The 23,409-nt window shown below is 41.1% G+C and overlaps 1 protein-coding gene across 9 annotated transcripts in view; it reads right to left on the reverse strand.

Annotated features, from left to right (window-relative positions):
• LOC131235102 (mitogen-activated protein kinase kinase 3) overlaps positions 1–22,463 on the reverse strand; it is a 27,779-nt gene extending 5,316 nt beyond the window's left edge. For 3 of the 9 annotated variants that reach the window (XR_009165937.1, XR_009165939.1, XR_009165938.1), the window contains exons 1-10: positions 22,334–22,463; positions 18,941–19,132; positions 18,610–18,864; positions 18,234–18,452; positions 17,954–18,091; positions 17,643–17,810; positions 4,995–5,108; positions 3,522–3,629; positions 1,613–1,704; positions 587–759 (exon numbers count right to left, since the gene is read on the reverse strand). Coding sequence is in view for 6 of the 9 variants with exons in the window: in XM_058232220.1 (XP_058088203.1) it covers positions 613–973; positions 1,613–1,704; positions 3,522–3,629; positions 4,995–5,108; positions 17,643–17,810; positions 17,954–18,091; positions 18,234–18,452; positions 18,610–18,864; positions 18,941–19,042 (1,557 nt within the window). In the remaining 3 variants the exon portion in view is untranslated. Of the gene's footprint in view, positions 1–586; positions 974–1,612; positions 1,705–3,521; positions 3,630–4,994; positions 5,109–17,642; positions 17,811–17,953; positions 18,092–18,233; positions 18,453–18,609; positions 18,865–18,940; positions 19,133–22,324 lie in introns of those variants that run through there. The other 6 variants (XM_058232220.1, XM_058232223.1, XM_058232222.1 and 3 more) reach the window with 4 other exon arrangements.
• Positions 22,464–23,409: the final 946 nt, after the last annotated feature.

Consider the following 23,409-nt stretch of genomic DNA (forward strand, 5'->3'; position numbering starts at 1 on the left):
GGCTGAAGAACCAGATAGCCTGGATCTGGGTAGAAATCCAGGTAGATATCAACAGTTCTTGAATGCGATTGCAGATGATTCTACTGATGGCAGACGAAGAACTGCAGCAGGATGGTGGGCATAGACAACAGCAGACCTTGCATATCAGATGAACGAACATGACCACTAAGACGGAACTTAGTACTGAAGATAGGAACCAAAGCCTGAGATTAAAGGCCCAAGAAGGGCTCTAATACCATGAAAATCTGGATAACAATTGTAAAGGTTTGCGATATTTTATTAAGAAAAGACCGACTATATAAAACCATTGAGTACTGCTTATATACAAGATTAGAGATAAAAATGGATAAACGTAACAACAATGCAGGTCACTACGAGTGAATTTCTAGGTTTTTTTGGTGTTTATCCACTGTTTTCTATGGTGTGACCTATTTAATGATTGGATCTCATCATCTCGCACATGCGCATGTGTGTAAAGGTGCATGCACAGTTATCTAGTCTACTTCACTAAAGTCAGCACATTTCAACAGGAGATGGACATGCTCAACTGAAAGAAAAGAAAAAGAATGATTTTAAATCTGCCGACCTAGATAGGTGGCCCATTGGTATCATCTATTTGTGAATATATAGCTCTTGCTTCACCACAAAGAAGCATCCAATAACACTCCCAGGTTCCATGATGAACTGTTCTTGGAAGGTTCCCATCCGTTTGCTGGTGAGATCAATCGAAAGATCTTGGAAGCTCGGCATGCCCTCTGCCTGCACACCATTTCCGCAAATGAGAAAATGGGTCCCAATTATGAATGACCCTGACACACGGATGGCGACTCCATCTTGCCCATGTGCACGGCACTGCAGTTTCTCCACGACATGCACAAGCTTCTCATGGGGCCGGTCACCTGCTAATGTTCTTCGTACATTTGACAGGGTCGTGAAGATGTCGTTTGGACCCACGGAAAGTTTCTCTGAGAAACTGGCACATGGAAGGAAGGTTGGTGTTACGGAATAAATGAAAACTGAGGAAGTATATACTTAAACGCCTTGAAATTATAGGTGTCTTTCTAGAAAGGGCGCGCTCCAGTGGTACTGGTACCACCGTAAGCCACAATGGTACTGTTCAGATTTGGGGTCCACATGATGTGTTCACAACATTCGGCTCGTTCATAAGATGCTTCGCCTCACAACCAGGGCCCAAAAATCATACCAAACAGAAACTCGAGTGCGCCACAACACGGGACATTGAGAGGGGAAGCCTATCCTCGACTTGCGTGGGTGCCCAAAATATTGTATATATGAAATCCAGGCCGTCCAGACCCTTCATCTGCAACTCAGGTGGGCTGCGGTGAAAATAAAGGTGGGCATCCCCTCTCACCTTCTTCCCTGTTCTTTGGCTCACTACAGTTTTGGATGGAGCTGATTTTCAGACCCCTGGGTAACCTGAGGGGATGCATCGGATGGATGGGTTGGATGTAATACATACTCCATGTGGGCCCCTCTTCTGCCTGATACCACCATAAGCTTATGATGGTGCTGGTACCACAGGTATGCACCTCTTCCAGAAAATTTGCAACCCAAAAGATTGAAAGGGGGACACGGATGAAATGCTGCATACCTGAAGGTTGAACCTTGATTATACAAGGTTTTTGCATGATGCCAAAGTTCATCAGGTCCATCAAAAAGCATGTAGTAGTGTACTGTGAGCATCTGTCAGGCCGATAGAGTAGAGTTTTAAAAATTCCATATTAAATCCATGTTAGTTTTTAATGCTAAGCCCATATCAATACAGAAAGAACAACACATTTCAGATTTCTAGCCTTTTACATACATATGGATATAAGCATGCATGTTGACACACTTGTGGGCAGCTCTGGCCCCCATTTTTCTTAAATTGTGAAAAAAGGGAGTGATTGGCGAAACAGCAGTTGCGAAGCTGACTCCACATGGCTGGGACGGTTCTATGATGATGGTGATGTAAAATGAACTTTCATAATTTATACGTATGACATTTTTCCTTCTAGTTTTAGAAAAACATGAGTGATGGCATATTTTGAAGCCTACGCCTGGGTTCCTAGTCTGATTTGGTTGACTTCACGAGAAACCACAATTTTTTTTGAAGAGGTTTGCTAAGCATGTGTGCATAATGCAACCCATCCACATGCCGCAAAAAGTGCCAGGCGGAACACAGCTTGCCCATCAGGTGGATCTGATCATGTTGATGTGCTAGCCCAAAAATCAGGCTAGTCGACCCATCAAGTGGGTCATAATAGTAGAAACAGGCAGATGCCTTAGAAAATGTTGGCCAAAATTTCTTTCAGCTGCCCGTTTGTTTCAGAAATCTTGGCTGAGATGATGTGTGGACAGGCTTGATTTTTTGGGCCTGGTTATTCCCACAAGGGATATCTTGATGGAATGCTTGGGTCTTACACCCATATACCATGCTGGCACATGTAATAGCAATTGGGTGGCTTTTGTTGTGATAAGAAAGAAGAGGCTTCCTTATGCATGTGGACCATGTTCAAAAAACCAGACCAGACCAAACGGTTGACCAGTTTGGACCAGAAACAGCCACAAACTGCCAGGTCAATAGACACCCAGGTCAACTGTAGGTCACCTATTTTCATTTGCAATTGTGTAGTTATCTAGGTCAATGTGAGTACCAAATTTCGAAAGGCCTTACCCACCAGAACTAAGTATTTTGCTAGCTTATTATTTTTACTTCTTCTTCTTCTTCTTCTTCTTCTTTTTTGAAAGGCTTCTTCTTCTTCTTCTGATTTTTTTTAAAAAAATTTTTTTTAAATTTTTTTTTTTTTGTTTAATAAAAAAAGAAAAAAAAAAAAGAATTCATTTATGGTAATAAGCAAGATGTCCCAAGTAGGAACAGTTTGACCCGGCTGGACTGGTGGTTGGACCAAACTGCCCAAAAAAACTGGGTTGGTGATCATCTCAGTTTTAAACCACTGGTGTGGCTTGGGAAAGGTCAATATAGAAAAAAAAAAAAAAGAAAAAAAAGAAGAAGGAAATAAACAAAAAAGAGAGAAAAAATAAGAATACAGATCAGGGAAGAAAGATCAATGGAGATCCGATAATGTTAGGGTTATTGAAAGAAGACGGTGTGAGCAGAGGTTATTCTTTTGACTTTGAAGGGATCAAGGCATGTTTTCTTATTTTGGGGAGGAGCTTAATTCAAATCTAACATTATAAACACGAACTGTCTAAAAAACGTTGGGAAAAAAAAAACCAGGCAAATAAAAGCAGAAAAAAAGAAACCCTGGTTTCCTCCGATAAACTCTGGTGAGTAAATTGGCAAATTGATCGTCAATGCATCAATTTAGTTGATTTACCGAAAATCAGCCCAGAAAAAATAAAATTAAATTAAAATCCGAGTTTTTGGGACTCAGCTCCCTCGTCCTGACCAAGCTGTTAACTCATGGAGTCAAGATTGCTTCCCAATACCATCAACCACAGGATGTTAGTGCACAATTTGATGGAAGGCTGACAACAAAGAAGTACCAGGAACTCACATCTGCTAAATCCTTCAACCTTTGAGTTGGATCGAAGATGCTCCTGACAAATGCTGGTAGGTCCACGCTTGTGTTATCATACTTTGTAATAAATGGGTGTGATAAAAGCTGCAATATGTTCATCAAAATCCATTATGAAAATACACTAGGCAAGTAAAAAAGAATACCATCACAAGAAACATCTTATCATTCCAATCAAAACAGTAATGCAACTAACAGAGAAGTTTCCAAATGGATGGCTAAAAGACTCCATGACAGACTCTAGTTGCAGTTTCCCATTTCATTTCACAGAGGAAGGAGGTACATTTTGTTTTCATAGTCATATTGATACGCAAGATATTTTCAATTTCACAAGGACAATGCATTCTTTTTTCCTTTTCCTTTTCCTTCTTCTTTTTCCCAAGTGTCATATTGCGCAATCTTGTTGGCACACGCAACCACATCCTTCCAGAAAAACCTTAACTTTTTCCTTATTATTCACAATCATTTCTTGCCTTGAGTGCCCAATACTACAATTGCATCACATGTTACTTGTTAGTAACTTAGTATATTATTCAAAATAATCACTATAATGGTTAAAAGCTGCATAGTGACTTAAGAGAGCAACAGTGGCACTCATGGTATTAAAAAATGGTTACGTTGTAGTCATTATGTAAAAGAAATGGTCACCCTTGTTACACGATATGAGGGTCAATCAGTCTGTTATGAAAAAAGTGGGCTGTATCAGCCAATATGGGACGATACACCATGTATCGGCACCATTATGGAGCTGCTACAACCATAAAGGGCCAATTTTGAGAAATTTCTTTTCAAAAATTTCTCTTGTTTTTCTACTTTTTATTGATTTCATCTATGAAGGAATTTTAGAAACTAAGTTTAAACTAGATGTAGGACTATTTTTAGGATCAAAACACACAATTTGAGTGGAATTCAATGAACCAAAGTGGACTGGACTATTTTGGGAGATATAAAAGGGTAAACTATCATTTTTCATTTTTCCATCTTTTTGTTGTACTTGTATGTAACAGGCCCTAATCCACCAGGTCATGCTTAATTTGTGTCTGATTAGGGCTTGCTTGGTGAATTTTCAGTAGGACAAGTTGCATTGCACAACAAACAACATTCTTAACAAAGAATCGCCCATTACACCATCAAATACATGTCCAAAAAAAAAACATATTTGGGATCCTAACTGAAAAAAAAAAAAAAAAAAAAAAAAAAAAAAATTTTGGGATCCTTGCTTAAAAAAAATAAAAGAATTTTAACAATAAATTTGACATGTTTTTCTCAAAGGAAAAAGTTCTGGCCAATATGGCCTGTATCACATCGGCCAGCAAGTCGGCCGATAAGCCGGTCATTACCTTTACCTAATACCTTGGTGATACTACCAAACTAAATAAATAGATAGATAGTTGAAAAAAGTGTGCAAACTTCTTTAATATGCAAGAGTTACAATGGCTAGGAATCTCCCACCTGCTCAGCCGTTGGCCGTGCATCTGCATCCTTCTGTAGGCAAGCATCTATAAACGAGCAGAACTCAGGGGAGAATGAGTTCTTTGAAGGTGAAGGAGATGGATCATACAGGATCTGTCATGAAGAATGCAAACTCGTTGTAAGTTGGAGTATGATGACATAAAAAATCAATGGAATGTGGAGGGAAGACAAAGAAGTTCCAAATATGAGTATGGGTACCAAAGTACAGATGATCAAGGCATGCTATAATGCAACCGAGAAATAAAACAAACCTCTAGAAAATTGACTTGGCAACTAGGGGTGCATATGGTAACAATTCTATGTCAGCAAACATCATATACAGATTGATTTTCTCACAAGCTTCTTTTGAAAAAGAATGGCTTTGAAAGAATAGTGTTTGACGTAAATACTTTGGAAGAACAAGGCTTGTTTCTAAATTGATTATGATAAAAGGTCCAGTTATCCTCTGGATCATGCATTTCAATCTGTATATGATGTTTACTGACATAGAATAGTGTTTGATGTAAATACTTTGGAAGAACAAGGCTTGTTTCTAAATTGATTATGATAAAAGGTCCAGTTATCGTCTGGATCATGTATTTCATGGGACATTTGATCGGTTGCTCATAACCCTTCTAGCTATTATTTTGAACCTAACCATTGATCAATGGATGGTGCAATTCATTTTTCACAAAAAATGATTCAATCATGGATTTGGATCATATAATGCATGTGTTCTGCCTTTGCTTCGTCATGTCTCTCAAGAATATCTGACTTGGTGATCCTATCTATACTATCTAAAGGTCACTTTGATTTAGTCATGCTAGCCACTGATTAGTGTACAATAAAACGGACGGTCCCAATCATTTATGAAAAAGGTTTAATCACAGATTTGGACCATCCACAAGGTGGACCCACCCCTTACTTTACATGCCTATAAAGAATCATTTCGATTGAATGATGCTAGCCACTGGTTAGCGGCCAATAAAATGGACGGTTCAAACCATTTATGATAAAAAAATAGAAGGTTAATCATGGATTTGGATCATCCATGTTGTGGGCCCAAGGTATTCCAAAATGGTTATGTAATAGCTATAAAGACCGTTACGTAACGGTTATGGTGACAACTAAAGACTGTTACGTAACGGAAAAAATGATCCGTAACAACTGTAACAGCTCCGTAACGGTCTGTTATGTGGCCAAATTATTATTATTATTATTTTAATAATTTGTAATGGCCATTACGGCCGATATGGTAACAGTAATGGTGGTGGGCTAATGCGGGGGCATTTTCACACTGGGCTCGAGTGGGGTTGCTTGTGGGATGCAGCGGCACACTCGGGGTGGGTGCGGCCCACGGAGGAGGTCTCGTGTTCGAGACTCCTCACCAGGGGTGATTAATGCGCATTTCACACCGAGATCAAGTGGGGTAGCCCGTGGGATGCGGGGACACACTTGGGGTGGGCGGCCCATGTGATTTGGGGCCCACAAAGGGGGTTCGGCCGAGGTCCTAAAACCCATGAGATGTGGGGCCTGGGCTATGAGATAAAGGGATTAATTCTCCATAATCTAATAGTTCGAGCTTTTAGAGCAAGTGGTTAATTGTCCTGCATCAAATTTGGCATCAAAACTTAGGGTTCTTATAGAGGAATACATTACATGTTTAGGGTTGGTTGGTTTGTTTGAGTCCATCATGCATTCAATTCATCATATGTAGCTTTGAGGAGTCCATAGTCCTTGATATTAGTTGCTAAAATTTCTGTTAGCAGGAAGTTAACAATTTACATTGCTGTAACTTTCTGTTATTCCTTTATTTTGACAACTATATTGCTTAATTTTAGTAGCACTGCGTAGTTTCCCTCATATAGAGTCCCATAGGATCATTTAGTCCCATATAGTCGTTGTAGGAAGTCCTTGGGTGGAGTTGCAAGTTGTATGCCCACACGTACGGGTTATGGTTTTGGCTAGCACCCTACACTAAACATGGAACAACTGCTAGAGTCACTAAACAAGTTGTCCCAGCAGATCGAGTCTTGGGGTAATGCTTGGAACAAGACATAGATCAACGCCTTGACCAAATAGAAGCCTCCCTCAGGACAAACCCCACCATTAGGGAAGATGACCAATCTCAAGCGGGTGGCCAGGAGGATAGACCAATAAATGGAGGTGGCCAAGGAATCAGTCATGGGCGTGCACCCGTACCCCCACCTCATGAGGGACATCAAGATCATTATTTTGAGGGGTACAACATGTGCGGCCTCGTGGCTCGTGGCTAGAGAGAGTGCACCAGAGGCTAGTGTATAGTTACCTACTGAGGTCATTCCAGTAGTGGATGAGTTTCATGATGTCTTTCCTGATGATCTACCGGAAGAGTTTTCCCCTAGGAGGGATATAGAGCACACTAGAACATGGGACACCGTAATACCTACAGCCGAGTTTGCGTTTAATAGTTCTGTTGATAATTCCACAGGTCTCAGTCTTTATGAAGTCGTTACTGGTAATAAACCTGAGAAACCTATTGATCTTGTCCCTATGTCACTGTCCCATAGGCCGTCAGAGCCTGCAGAGTCTTTTGTGCATCACATTCATTCATGGTATCAAGAAATCAGGCAGAAGATCACTACTAGTAATGAACATTACAAATTTTCTGCAGACCAGCATAAATGTTTTAAGGAATTCAATGTAAGAGACTCTGTAATAGTCCGCATCAGGCCCGAGCAGTCTCCTCCCGGGTTCGTTCGTAAGTTACACGCCTATAACGTTGGACCCGTCAAAATTATAAAACGAAACGGTCTCAATGCGTATGTGGCAAATCTTCCACCTTCCATGGGAATTAGTTCCACATTCAATGTGGAGGATCTAGTTGCATTTCAAGGGGCCATTGATGCATTGCTTAGCCTTTCGCCTAACCATCCTTATTCATCAGACCTTTCCCTTGATCCATGGCCCCCTCCCGACCCATTTTTCCAACCTCTACCTCACATACCTATCCGTCCCGACCCATCTTCCCAGCTACTACGTCCCATACTTACCCCTCCCGACCCATTTTTCCAACTTTTACCTCCCATACCTACCCGTCCCGACCCATTTTCCTAACCTCTACCTCCCATACCTACCTGTCTTGACCCATCTTCCCAGCTATTACGTCCTATACCTATCCTTTCCGACCCATTTTCTCAGCCTCTACCTCACATACTTACCCTTCTCATACCTAGAGAGGAAATAAAGGATATTCTGGACCATCAGATAATATCCACGTCGGACGGCGGGTTTCAGAAGTACCTGGTTAAATGCAAGTCACGCCCAGCTTCAGACAGCACATGACTTACTAAGGAGGAGCTTCAGAGACTTGATCCTGACATCCTCGATCGGTTTAGGAGTTTTATTTTGCCAGTGGCAAAATCTTCACAGCCGGATAGAATTGATGGGGACATCATGCCCCCCCTCCTCACGCACGTACGTATGCAGAAGCAGGGCCTTGCCATCTATCTGGCTCGATGACGACGTCCAGGGAGAGCTTCCTAGCTAGAAGACGAAGTTTTGGTTCAAAAGGGTGGGCCCGATAGTCAAGAAAAACCCATCATGGGATCTCATGATCGTGGCCCACTCGTCGAATTGATTTCATATTTTAAGTTTTGTTTATTGTTATTATTTAGAACATCGTGAACGTTTTAGATTTCTTTGTTTGATTTTTATTTTAGTTTACTTCATCGCCAAGTAATAGGTTGCGCACATGGTACGAGTTTTTGGGGTATAGGGTTTTCCCTATAAATAGACACCCCTTATAGTTCTTTTCATTCATTGAAAATTAATAAAAATTCTGCATTTTCCTACTCTCTGAGTTGTGAAGCCTAATTGGGTGCGAAGCCCTCCCTTCACTGAAGGGTTAACTACCGTGGTGCAAAGCCACATCTATCCCGATTCGCCCCCATCCATCGCCATCTCTACTACCCATCCTCTACCATCCCTTCTTCTCATCTCACCATATCATCTACACTTCGAATCAATCATCTATTGCAACAATTCTCCTCCCTACAGCAAAATTTCTGAATCTAGCCCTACAAGAGGGCTGAAACTTCGGCGAAGCACTATGCACAAATCGTACATTGGATCGAGCTGAGATTTGGGGGTTTTGGAGTCCATCCTTGACCGACCAGGGCCAAGGTGGCATTTTTTTGAATAGTGGGCCCCACACATGTGCGTCTGAGCCATTGTTGTTGTCCACGCGTGCGATACTTCTTTGGTTCGTCTCTCTTCTCTTTCACTCCGCTTTCACCCAAAATCCCTAAACCTAACCCTAAATTACTTAAATCTTCAATTTTATGCCCCCTTTTCTTACCCTAGGGTTCCCCAAATTGGAATTTCTGAATCCCTTGGATTAAGGACTGATTTTTATGCATGTAGTTGATTTCTATTTCCCTTTGACATCGTTTGGTTTATAATTTTTATTAGTCCAATTCTAGCCCGTGTCGGACTAGACCCGTATAGATTTCCCTTTTTAATTGAATGATTTGGATTATCATATGGGAAGTGGAATTTGTGTAACTGTTTCTGAATTGGTATGATCTAAGCCTGAATTCTTGCATCTCATACTTAAATTTCATGTCCTGCATCATGGGCTTAATACCTTATGGAATACCTTGTGTGGGCCCGACTTGTAGTACCTCTTTTTGCTAAGAAAGCATCTCGATCTAATGATCTTAACTATTTGATTAGTGAACAAGAAAATGGATGGGTCAAGATCATTTATGACAAAATACCATCCGATCATGGATCTAATTAAAACCATTCATCTTGTGGGCTCCACTTTTTCTTTCTTGTACCTCTCAAAAACTGCTTTAATAAGATAATCCTATCCATCTTGTCAATGGCCAATAAAATGAATGGTCCATATCATCTATGAAAAAAATTGTTTGAACATGGATCTAGGCCATTCATCTTGTGTGCCTCCCTCTGATATCCTCATTACTCTCAAGAATCACTTTGATATGATGATACGATCAATCATCATCATCTAAGCCTTATCCCAATAAATTGGGGTCGGCTACATGAATTTTGTTCTGTGGGACCCATGATGGAGGTTATGGCATGAGTTTGACAGCAGTTGCCAGCCTGACACAACCATCCTTTATTTGGGCTGAGGACCGGCAATGAGAGCACAAAACTCCCACCGACGCTACTTAATAGACTATTACATATGTTGATTTACAATCAAGCACCATCTAGCAGTCTATTACATGGGTTGATTACAATCAAGGAGCTGATTGCCATCCGATCCATGGCAACACAAATGGGTAGTCTACGTCATTTATGACAAGTATCTGATTATGGTCAGCCGACTATTGACTATGGAATCTATGGCCAACAAAATAGAGGGTCCCAATCTTTATGATAGAGGGTCCCAATTTGGAGAAACGGCATGGACAGTATGAGACAAAACAAAATCTAAAACAAGGCTAGGATAGGGGAGGAGGTGAGAAACAATCAAGGTATGATGAAAATGGTGAAAACGGTGGCGAGACGAGACACGGGATTTGGCGGAACTGATGAAAACGGTGGCGGCGGAGCTGATGACAACGGTGGCGAGGACGATATTAGTACGGACCAGGTCGAAGAAGCAGTGAATGGAAAAGCGGAAAGGGACGGAAAAGAAAAAAGCACTGAGACAGTAATAGTCGATAATCCTGATGGATGGACTGTGGTGGAAAAGAAAAAACAACAGCGGAAGTCTTTTCAACCTACGTAGCGCAAGAGAGATGTTTCCTCCTATCTGACTTTGTTCGTAAAAGGGTTCCCAGCTGGTTGGTTCCCCCTAAACTTCGAACGGGTGTTTCGACGAGCAAGCTCAGTCATGGAAGTTGTGCTGCCAAGGCACAAGGGCAATGGATCCCTTCGTGGATTCACTCTGGTTCGTATGAGTTCCGAGAGTGAGCTTCGTAGAGCGATTCAACTCCTAAATGGGGTCAGCTTCGGAGGCAAAAAAATGAGAGTGAGATTTGGACCGGAACGTAGAGTTCGAAACACCGGTCAGAAAACCATTCAACGTCAGCATCATCACCCTCCAGAGACGAGTAGATCATCTAAGTTTGACAGCCAGGTCGGTTCGTCCTCCTTCAAAGATGTGCTTTTAAACGGAAGAAATGACCAAAAGGGGGGGGGGGAACCCTCCGAGGTGCTAGAGGCCAACAGGAAACGGATCACAAAACAGAAAACCTTGAACCAGTGGAAGAGGCTTGCATTGTCGTCGATCCGATATCTATTGCGAATGCTAAAAAAGATCTCATAAATTCGGTAGTAGCTATTACCAGGGAGGGCGCTTCTATCTCTCAAGTCACTCGATGGCTTCAGGAATGCTGCAATATACCAGTTTCTGCATATACTATAAACCACTAGGCTTCAACGAGCTATGGATCAAGGCAAAATCTGACTATAATATCGAGCTATTAATCATGGCCGGAGTGTTATTTAAGGACGGGCCGATAGCCTCTATTCAGAGTTGGGAAGAGTTCTCCTTGTTCGGACATGAAGAGGTATGGATGTTGGTCTGTTCGATCCCCTTAGAGGTATGGAATGAAGGTTTTTTCCATGCTGTGGCTGCCCGGCTTGGAACCCTTGTTCAGATCGACCCCAAAACTTTGTCGGGCGAAGAGATGGGTGTCATGCGAGTGTTAGTTCGTAGGAAGAAGGGGATGGCAGTTCCCCCTACTATTAAGATCCAATCTGAGGATCGCTATTTCCACCTTCCAGTTCAAATGGAGCGCAAAAATGATCCGATCCCAAGATGGGGAGATTTATGGAGAGCCAGAGAAGGGATAACGGTATCGCCGCTTCTGGTGTGGTCGGTGAGTTGGAAGAAGGACGGCCTGCATGCTCCGCTGGAGTACCTATTCTGAAGAGCACCCAAGGCCGATGCCCCGCAGGACTACCATACCTTCGGACCGCCAGATGGCGTGAAGATCACACTCTAGAATCTGGCGTGGACGGCGCAAACTACCTTGGGCAGAACGCCTCTAAGACGGTCAGCAATCTCGACACGTATCGGGCACTTGTTTCAGAAGTAGCTGGAACCTCAACGTGGAGGGATGGGTCGTCTTTGGACCTCGCCCGCATGCCTGTGGTTAACACGTGCGAATTTCCTGATATTTCAGAAGAAGATGGAATTTCCATGTGGACGACATGGAAGCATGTGCCAAACACGTGCAAAACTCCCGATATTTTAGTCGAAAGCGCCGCTCTTCACGTGACAGATGGCACTCATCCGGAAGCTCCCCATGTTTTCCCGAGTCTTGCGGCCCCTGACCCAGGTAAACGGGGTGATTGGTCTCCTACAAAACAAGTTTCCCTCAATCTAAATCTACCTCTGTGGCCTTCTCCTTCGTCAAACAGGTGTGCAAAACCATCGGCTTCTCTTCCCGATCTCCTCAGGAATCTGGATCTTCAGATTCTGCGGTGAGAACTTGCTATGCCTCCACCTTCCTTGCTACCGGAGGATGTGGATCTCTCAGACTCTCTATCTGCTGTATCCATCCCCTTGACGGATTGCGACAGATCGATCATCGGTTCATCCCCGCGGTCCATTTCTGACCCGCAAACTGTGGATGATTCCGCTCTGATAGCTTTATTCCAGGAAGGTGAAGGAGATCCTATTATTGATGCCGAGCCGCTCCAAATTAGAATGGGGTCCCCCTCTCAAGATATGGTGACGAAGGCTGCGGCCGAGAGATCTGATCTCGTGGCCTCCATCGAGAAAAAACGATGGATTAGAGATGCCATAGACCATATCGGTAAAGCCTTGGGGCTCTCTTTCGGAGATCATCCTGAAGATTTTTTGGCCCTCTTCCATTGCATCGAAGCCCGCGGTACGCCTCTAAAATGCCATAAACCCCCAAGAAAATTTCACGCCAAGCCTATCAGGAATAGAGAGTTGCAGAATCTCCAGTTAAGCCCAGGTCTTTGTTTGGAACCCATTGAAGGTTCCATCCGTGGTGGTCGTAGGGGAAGTTCGGTGCCAAGATGAAAATTCTGTCGTGGAACGTTAGAGGTGTGGGGTCCAAGAAGAAGCGCTGCCTGATAAGAGACATCACAGGAAGAAGCAAAGCAGATATCATATGTCTTCAGGAAACTAAGGCCCATGTTTTTTCGAGTCAGCTCTTGCACTCACTTTGGAAAGTTAAAAATGTTAAGTGGGAGGTTTCCAACGCGGCTGACAGTGTGGGTGGAATTCTTATTGCCTGGAATTCGGAGGTTTGGTCGATGGAGCGCAGTCGGATTGGAGAGTTCTCGGTATCGGTCATCCTAAAGCGGTTTGGATCCAATGCTTCTTTCCTCATTTCTTCGGTCTATGGTCCCAACCAAGCTGATAGGAGAACCAATTTTTGGAAGGACCTTCATGCTGCTAGGGAGATTTTCAATGGCCCATGGTGTATCGGCGGTGATTTTAATATTACGCGTTATGCGGAGGAGCGCTCTCAACCTGGCAGAGTTTCTGCTGCGATGAGATGCTTCTCTCGTTGGATTGATGAGTATGAATTGATAGATATCTCGCTATCCGGATCCAGATTTACTTGGTCAAATTTACGCTCTCTGCCCACTTTTGCTAGGTTAGACCGATTCTTGATTTCGGTGGATTGGTCTGAGGCTTTTCCAAATGTTATGCAGACGTCCCTACCTCGGCCTACGTTTGATCACTTGCTGATTCTGCTCTCTATGGAAGAGGAAAATTAGGGCCCTAAGCCGTTTCGGTTTGATATCTCGTGGTTGAAGATTGAGGGATTCGACAATCTCATCTCGGATTGGTGGAAGGAGATGCACATCGATGGCTTTGCAGGTTACAGGTTATGTAAAAAGCTGGGCCTTCTAAAGATTAAACTCAAAGCTTGGAAATCGGATTTCCTGCTCAAATGGCAAGCCGAAACCGATGACATCTTGGAGCAGATCCACTCCATTGATGTTGCTAACGAAGATGCTCCGTTAGACAGTAATACGTGGTCCAAACGTGCTGATCTTATTAATTCGTACTCATCTAGAGTTCTAGAGGAGGAGATCTCTTGAAAGCAAAAGGCTAGGTGCAGATGGATAAAGGAAGGTGATAAAAACACCCGCTATTTTCATGCTATTGCAAGTGCTCGGGCAAGAGCTAATAGGATACACTATCTGTTGCTAAACAGGGAGCTTACTGAAGACAAGAAGTTGATATCAGATGAGGCCATCTCTTTCTTCTCCAATCTTCTCAAGTCAGACTCCCATCATAGGCCCAATCTGGACCTTCTGCCTATAAACGGGATCTCTGAGCATGATGTGCTACTCTGGAAGCTGGTTTTTCCCCCTGATGACGTTAAATTCGCAATTCAGTCGCTGGCGGGGGACAAAGCCCCGGGGCCAGATGGCTTTCCTATCTTATTCTTTCAGCATTTCTGGGAACTGTTACAAGGGGACATTCTCGATTTCGTTAACGAATTTCATGAAAGAGGCCACTTGTCGAATGCTCTTGGGGCTACACTCATCCCTCTCATCCCGAAGGTGCAGGGGGCAGATTCTGTGCATAATTTCAGGCCTATCAGTCTTCTCGGGAGTCCGTACAAAATCATTGCAAAAGTTCTCGCAAACCGCCTTCAGGGGGTAATGGACAAAATTATATCTCACCACCAAAGTGCTTTCAAGGGTAGGCAAATTATTGACAGTGCTCTTATGGCAGCTGAAATTTTGCATTCCAGTCATAAATCTGGGTCACAAGGAATCTTATGCAAACTTGAACTTGAGAAGGCCTACGACCACGTTGATTGGAATTTCCTTATGTATATGTTAAAGCGGATGGGTTTCGGCGCCAGATGGTTAAAGTGGATAAAAGCTTGTGTCGGCTCAGCTACTTTTTCGGTCCTCATCAATGGATCTCCAAAAGGTTTTTTCAGAAGTTCTAGAGGGCTTAGGCAGGGAGACCCCCTATCCCCTTTCCTTTTTCTCATCGTCATTGAGGCTTTCTCACGTATGTTATGTAAAGGGCAGGCGGAGGGCATTATTGGGGGTTTTCAGATCAAAGATATGGAACACCCCATTTCTCACATCCAATACGTTGATGACACACTCCTGTTCTGCGAAGCTGACTGGGACAAAGTGGGCAATCTTCGTACCACTATCCGTTGTTTTGAAGCGGTGTCAAGTCTTAAAGTTAATCTTACCAAGTCGACAATGATCGGTGTCAATATAACCGAGTTTGAGATTCGCCGTTTTGTTGATTTCTTCGGGTGTACCCCAGGGAGCCTCCCTACAACTTTCGTCGGCCTTCCCTTATGCATAGGCAAGCCCCCGATGGCGTTTTGGAACAAAATTATTGATCGGTTTGAATTTTATCTCGCCAGGTGGAAATGTAATTATCTCTCGCTTGGGGGTCACCTCACCTTGATTAAAGCGGCGCTCTCAAACCTCCCCTTATACTCCATGTCCCTTTATCGATGCCCGACAAAGATATTAAAGATCCTCGAGAAGCTCAGACAGAATTTCCTATGGAATGGCAGTGACAACAAAACGAAATTTCATTTGGTTGCTTAGAAAGATGTTTGTAAACATTTTCAAGATGGGGGAGCCGGAATTAGAGATCTCAAAGATATGAATCGTGCTCTTCTTGGTAAATGGTGGTGGAGACTTGGAGCAGAAGAAGGGACCCTATGGAATAGACTGATCAAATGTAAATATGGGAAGTTGGCTGAAAGCTGGTGGACAAAAGGCGTGCCAAACAGCAACGCTTCTACTGTTTGGAAAAGAATTAGTTCTTGCCATACAGAGGTGTAGAATCAATGCCGCTTCTCCATGGGGAAAGGGGACAGGATTCGTTTTTGGGAGCATATTTGGGCGGGTTCCCAGGCGCTGAAGGATGACTTTCCAGACATCTATGGGCTTGCCTCGAATCCGTTCCTCTCTGTGGCCGATTGCTATTCTTTCCAAGGAAATGTCGTTGTCTAGACTCCTCCCTACAGGAGAAATCTTTTTGACTGGGAAGTCGATTCTTATATTCACCTTCTTCAGCAGTTAAGAAATTGTCACCCTAATCCAGATCAGCAAGATAAGCTCGTGTGGCCCCTTGACAACAAAGGTTTGTTCTCGGTTAAATCTTTGTACCATTTTCTTCATAAGAAGACAGAAAGTCCAGCGGAGGCGAATTCTGCGAAGGTCTGAAAGTACAAGGTTCCTCCAAAGATTGTTGTCTTTGGGTGGTTGGTTGGTAAGAGAAAAGTGCTCACTATAGACAATCTGAGGAAAAGAGGAATGCTATTAACGAATATTTGCATCTGCTGCCTGTCAAATGAGGAAACGACGGACCAACTGTTTGTTCATTGTCCTTACTTCAAAATGGTCTGGTCAACCATCCTGTCCAATTTTAACATTTCCTGATCCTTCCCTAATACTACAAACAGCGTCCTTGCGGCGTGGCATGGTGCCTCCCTGGGAAAGAACAGATCTGAGGCCTGGAGAAGTTCTCTTCTTGCTGCTTGGTGGGCTATCTGGGAAGAGAGTAATTGCCGCTGTTTTAGAGACGAGTCCCATTCTGTCGTCTACGTGATCATGCGAATTCAGCATTTGCTCTCTAAGTGGGCCTGCTTTTCACCAAACTTCAGCTACCCTTCCCTTCTCACCGGCATCCATCTCAGCGCCAAGTAGATGCGTTTTTTATTCCTCCTTTTCTGCTGGGCTTTCTTCTGTTTTTGTGATTTGTTTTTCTTTTCCTGTATTTGCTATGTGTTTTCCTTCTTTTTTGGTTTCTTTTTGTTTCTTTGGTTGTTCTCAGTCCGCTATCTCAACGGTCTGTTTTCTTCCTTTTTTAATGAATTTTCATTACCTTTCAAAAAAAAAAATAATCTTTATGACAGAAGGTTTTATTCACAAACTAGACCAACCATTTTGTAGTTGTAGGCCCACCTATGATTATGACCAAAGGTGGAGAGAGAGAGAGAGAGAGAGAGAGAGAGAGAGAGAGAGTCCTCTATTTCTATTGGGAAGCAATTACAGCCTATTTTGGGGTCTTAATAGAAATGTTTATCATAAGGACATGTCCCCAAAACACCTTTACACTTACAAATAGCTCCTTTGTGAAATAAAAGCTGCCAGAATAGCTTTTGGCGATGCTACCAAAACTACCCTGGATGCATAATAGTTTAGCTATTTAAGAAATCCCTGTATATGTTGCTCTCCCAACGCAGGCACAAAACTGGTCAGCTTTAAACTTTGCTTTCAAAGACAGTGTCAGTTTTTAAAGCTTTAATCACAGAAGTGAATTATATTCTTCTGTTCTGTAGCTGAGCATGCATTTGCTTTAGCCATAGATTCTTCTTTTCTATAAAAATTACGTATGCTCCCACTTGGCACAAAGCCTTTTTTCAATTTTACCGCCCAATATTACCAAGAGATGCAAATAGCCTAATGGCTGTCTAGAGACTGTTCGAGAAAGTCGCATACGGTATAATTACATTGTCTGAAACTTTCAAGTTACCATTCAAAAAAGGAAAAGGAAAAAAAATCATCTTAGAAAAAGGATCTTGCAAGAATCTCAATCAAATATGCATTTGCTGAAGTCAACATCAACTAAGAAGTCCTGTGAAAAAATTCATGTAAAGAAGTTAACGAAAGGAACTTGGGAAGCTAATTGCACACGATTACCTGTAACATAAGATTAACAGGCCCTTCATTTGCTGTATATGGAAATTCGCCTGTACCACACTCAAATAAAGCTAGTCCAAGACTCCAAATGTCAGCTGGGTAGGAATAGCTCTCATTTCGAATTCTCTCAGGTGACATGTATGTAACAGTACCAACAAAAGTAGCACACTGGAAGAACATTAATGCATATGTTAGGCACATCTCCTAGATATTACCTCAATGTTGTGTAACTAGCAATGAAAATCTCAAACTTGCAGATATTAAGTAGAGGAGCACAGGCAGTCATTAATAGAGTCCCAGGAATCACATACCATTGCCACTGAATTTTCTAATCCAGCACTTATACCGAAATCGGTGATCTTTGGCTCTCCCTTAAGATTTATTAGCAAATTCGCAGGCTTAATGTCTCTATGAACCAAATGCCTTACTCCATGTAAGTAGCTTAGTCCCTTGAAGAATGGTATAAGAGATGTATATTCAGCTCCAGGATTAAAAGAAGAAGAAGTTATAATAAAAAGAAAGAAAAAGAAGGACATGCTGGGAATCCATGCTGCTCTGATGAGCAAATAGCTAGAAGAGAGAGATCCTTACATTCAAAAGTTTCTGGACCATACATGAAAGGACTGGCTCTGGTATAAACTTTCGCACTCGTAAAACATCTGCAAGGGATCCTCCATCCATGTACTCCAGAGCAATGCTGATTTGCCCTGAATCGGGGGTGTAAAATGCTCCATGGAATTCCACCAAACCCTGATAACAGGGTGCCTCACAGAGTGTCCTTATCTCATTGAGAAGCTGTTGCCTTTTCTCCTTAGAAATGCAAAAAAATAAATATAAAAATAAAATTTTTAGATTGCATGAAAGAAGGCTCAACTTGATGAAAGCATTGAGAAACCACAATTTATTTATTTATTTTACTGTAAAATGCAACTTCACACTAATAAATGTCAGAAAAAGAAATATGCACCTTCTCAAAGATGTTAATCTTTTTCAGGGCTAATATTCGATGGACAGATATATGGATAGCCCTCTGAACAACACTGCTTGCACCGCAACCTATCGCTCCAAAAATATGCATCTCATGAGAAGCACAACGGTATGTCCTTTCGCTAGCATCCGTTTCATCTATCAGCCCAGATGTGCGCTTTTGCAAACCAAGCTCATTGATATTATACACTCCACATGATCTGCTCAAAAGATTGACCGTTCCACCATCTGATACCTTCAGGAAAAACCAGTGGTGTAAAAGAAAGAACCTGACTTCCTATAAGTCAGAAGCTTTAACTGTGACAGCTTACCATATACGATGCGGAAGGGTCCATGAATGTGCCATCTGAGATGCCTTTGTCAGCATCAAACAAGGGACCTAGCTTCTTTTTCAGCTCCTCCAACCCAGCCATGACGACTTACTGTTCCGCTCCTCTCGACATCAGACATCAGCATCTTCTACATGTCCAGAGCGGTCCACAGCAAAAATTCATGGTTACTCCCTGATAACAGAAAGCCCAAACAATGGTTTCAGTTAAAGAAGTTATTTTAACATAACACAAAACAGTTCAATTTGAAGTTTGAAATATACGCATGATAGAGAAGATTTTTCTATTTCTGGTGAGCTAAAGGGTTTGCTAAAATAAATAACAGTGCAAGGGACATCTAGCGTTGCTAGTACAAAGGCCGAACATGGTTGACATGAATGCAGAATAAACAAAAGCATAGCCATGAAAACACCAAGGCAAACAACCAAGTCTAAGAAACCAAGTTCATCCAAAATAAGGTTTTCCATTACTTATGGGCGTAAATTTCCTTTGTTCCGAACCATGGGAATTAGGGATTGGAAAGCGGACCATATGGTGGTAGAGCTATGATGCCCGGTTATGGGTACAGGCATGGACAAGGATACTGGGATAGGAAATAGAACTTTGCATTTCCCAAACACAGACATCGATACAAAAGCAGACATTCCATATGACCAGTGTTGTCAAAATCCTACAATTTACGATACACGATATATGATTTTAGTCGAATATTAAGCAAAACAATTTGAATCCCAACCTCCCTTTTCATATGAATCCTACAATTCATGATTTGAATCCTATGATTTACAATTCAAATCCCAATTTACGATTCAAGTTATACTTGTTCTTTTCTATTTTAAGCTTCACTTGGTTTTCATTTTAAGTTTTTAAATTGGTGGGGGCTTTAAGAATTGTTTAGAAAAGGTAAATTATTTTATTTGTTCTTTAGAAGAGATTAAATGATATAATTCTCTTCAACGTTAAATCATGTAGCTCTTTTTTTTTTTTTTTTTTTTTTTTTGTGATTTCTTACTTTTTAACTGGTCAAAACACCAAATTGATGTATGAGTTATCTGTAATGTTTTTATGGATGGTTACGATCATGCTGACTTATATGTATTATGGAAAGATGTTTAGAAATCAAAATAATATCAAAGGCCACTTTTCCACTGTGATTCTACATTCAAGAAAGGTAAGAAGAACGTAACTTATTAAAGGTCCCTTGTATCGGTGTTGTCAAAATCCTACAATTCATGATTTACGATACATGATTTTAGTCGAATATTAAGCAAAACGATTTGAATCTCAACCTTGATTCCCTTTTTATATGAATCCTATGATTCTATTATTTGAATCCTATGATTTACGATTCAAATCTTGATTTATGATTCAAATTATACTTGTTCTCTGCTATTTTAAGCTTTACTTAGCTTTCATTTTATGTTTTTAAATTGGTGGGGGCTTTAAGAATTGTTTTGAAAAAGTAAATTATTTTTACATTCTTTATAAGAGATTAAATGATATATATTCTTTTTCAATGTTAAATCATATAGTTTTTTTTTATTTTTTGGTGTGTTTGTGTTGTGGGGGGGTGGTAATTTCTTACTTCTTAACTGGTCGAAACACCAAATTGATGTATGATTTACCTGTCATGTTTTTATGGATGATTACGATCATGCTAACTTACATGTATTATGGAATGATATTTAGAAATCAAAATATATTTTTTCATTGTCTACAGTATCAAAGGCCGCTTTTCCACCGTGATTCTACATTCAAGAAAGGTAACAAGAACATAAATTATTAAAGGACCCTTGTATGTTTTTTAGGGAGAATTTCATGGAAGACAAAAAATAAAGGAATAAGAATCCTTTAACACTATCATGACATGGTAGTAATTGGTGCACATTGATGGCAAAAGGAAGTTAGGTGAGTTCTAAAAAAAAAAAAATCTGATTTATTTACATTTTTCATATATATATATATATATATATATAATTTTTAAGAAAATTGTAAAAAATCTTACAATTTGTGATCTGATACAATTCAACACCTACTATGATTTGCGATACATTAATGATTTTGACAACATTGCCTTGTATGTTTTTTAAGGGAAATTTCTTGGAAGACAAAAATAAATAAAGGAATAAGAATCCTTTAACACTATCATGACATGGTATTACTTGGTGCACATTGATAGCAAAAGGAAGATTGATATATATTATAATATAAAAAAATCTGATTTATTTATATTTCTCATTTTTTTTCTCGATTTTTAAAGAAAATTGTAAAAAATCTTATGATTCAACGATACGATTTTGACAACATTGCATATGACACATTGATAATGTGAGACTAAAAGTTAAACAATGTATCAACGTATTTCAATCCAATTGAAGAAAAAAATTACCATGTGATGCACACAAGGAGAGATTGAAGAAGTGGAATTAGACACATGTGAGCAAGATCAGTGCCAATCATCAGCTGGAATCAACTACAAATATGCCCTGTCCTAAATGAGGTCAATCTAGTCATTAGATGGGCACACGCTTGGGTGAGGAAAACACATGGTTAGAAAGAAAATCACCAATGATCTACATTTTAATGCATGTGTCGCCCAACTAATGAGTGGATTGGCCTGGCTTTTGTTACAGCCTTACAGGGCACATTCTTGTTGTGTGGACCCTCACCTGGTACACGGCCCAGATCTAGCACACGTGTGCCCAGCTGGCATGATAAAAAATGAAGTGAATCCTCACTCATTGAATAAATTTTAAACCACTATCTACGTCAGGGCTGGGGTACATTGGGTGAGGAGATGAGCTGAAAGGATGCTTTTGACCCAAATCACGAGCAGTCAGGAATCGGTGCTGATCATGATTTGTGAAAGGAATGTGCTTCCACCGTTTTCAAATTCAAGAAAACCGCACTGCCCAAACAGTTTCTCTTCTCTAATTTTAATCCAACAAAAGCACTGGATTTGCCAAAATCATGATTTGGGCGATCACCCAAATGTGCCCTCCAAAAGTTCATAAAAGACCTAGAAAAATCATATAAAAAAAACCCTAGTTCTCCTTCTGACCTATCATGAATTCACATGAAAATATACAGGGATCCAAATTCACAAAAATTCAGGGGAAAAAAAAGAAAAAAAAGAAATAAAAATACAACTCAAATTAGAAACAAAAATGCACAAGATTGCAGATTTACAACGATATCGAAACATTAATTTGGATAGAAACTGATAAGAAATTCTGCAGCAATTCAAAGTAGAAATCACAAAAAAAATAAAAAATAAAATAAAATCAATATGATAAAGAGTTTCGTTCCAGAATTCGAATCTAACACAATAAAAATGCATTAATGGATTATAATAAAGTGGAGAAGATCGCTTACCTCAGAAAAAAAAAAGGTATAAAACATGCTAGAGAGAAAACCCTAGAAATCGCTTTTCGTTGGATATGGGTTTTGTTTTCGTTCTTGCGTTTGAAGCATTTCGCAGCAGAGAGAGAGGTTGGACTGGAGTTTCTGCTCGCCACGTGGCGCTCCACGGTGCCGACGTGTCAGGCCATAGTGGATTGGGTGAGACCCGGATCCACCGAGGTGAGTGGGACCCCTGACTGTTGGGCCCACTGTGATGTATGTGACTACATCCACGCCGTCCATCCGTATTTAAAACTCATTTTCGGGCATGAACCAAAAAAATAAGCAGATCCAAACTCAGATGCACCATAATATAGGAAACGATGTTAAACGACCATTAAAAACTTTTCGTGTGCAGCAATAGTCTTGGATCAAGCTGATATTTGTGTGGTCTGTTCATCCGTATCTTTGCCACCTTATCAACAGTTAGGATGGCAAATAAACATTCCGGTAGCCCATGATGGTTTTTAATTGTGGGGATTCAATCACTACGTCAATCACTACGGTTTCCTGTGATATAGTCCACATAAGATTTAGATCTACTTCATTTTTAAGATAAAGATATAAAATAGGCTTTTAAAATGTTTGGACGGTGTGGATTTAAGGTACATACATCAAAGCAGGAACAACAGTAGGGGGTCACATCCACGACGGTGGATCCGGTGTCTCACTTAATCCGCTCCCGCCGTATTATCCGAATATGCTGGACGCGGATTAGATACTTACAGGGTCAGTAGCCAAATGGCTATTGAAGTGACGTCGCCCAGCTCTGTGAACCCTACCATGATGCATGTGTTGTATCAATATCGTCCATGCATTTTGAGAGATCGGTTTATATCACGAGAAAAACAATGAGATAGATATAAAGTTCAAGTGGACCCCACCGTAGAAAACAGTGGGCACAGTGATATCAACCGTTCAAAAATTTTGGGGGCTACAGTAGTTTCCGATCAAGCTGATATATTTTTTTTCACTTCATCTATCTATATGTTAACTTATGAGTAGTTTGGATCTCAAAAATACATCAGGGTGGGTTCTATAAATGTTTC

This window comes from Magnolia sinica, chromosome 19 (assembly GCF_029962835.1).
Source record: "Magnolia sinica isolate HGM2019 chromosome 19, MsV1, whole genome shotgun sequence".
Classification (NCBI taxonomy): Eukaryota; Viridiplantae; Streptophyta; class Magnoliopsida; order Magnoliales; family Magnoliaceae; genus Magnolia; species Magnolia sinica.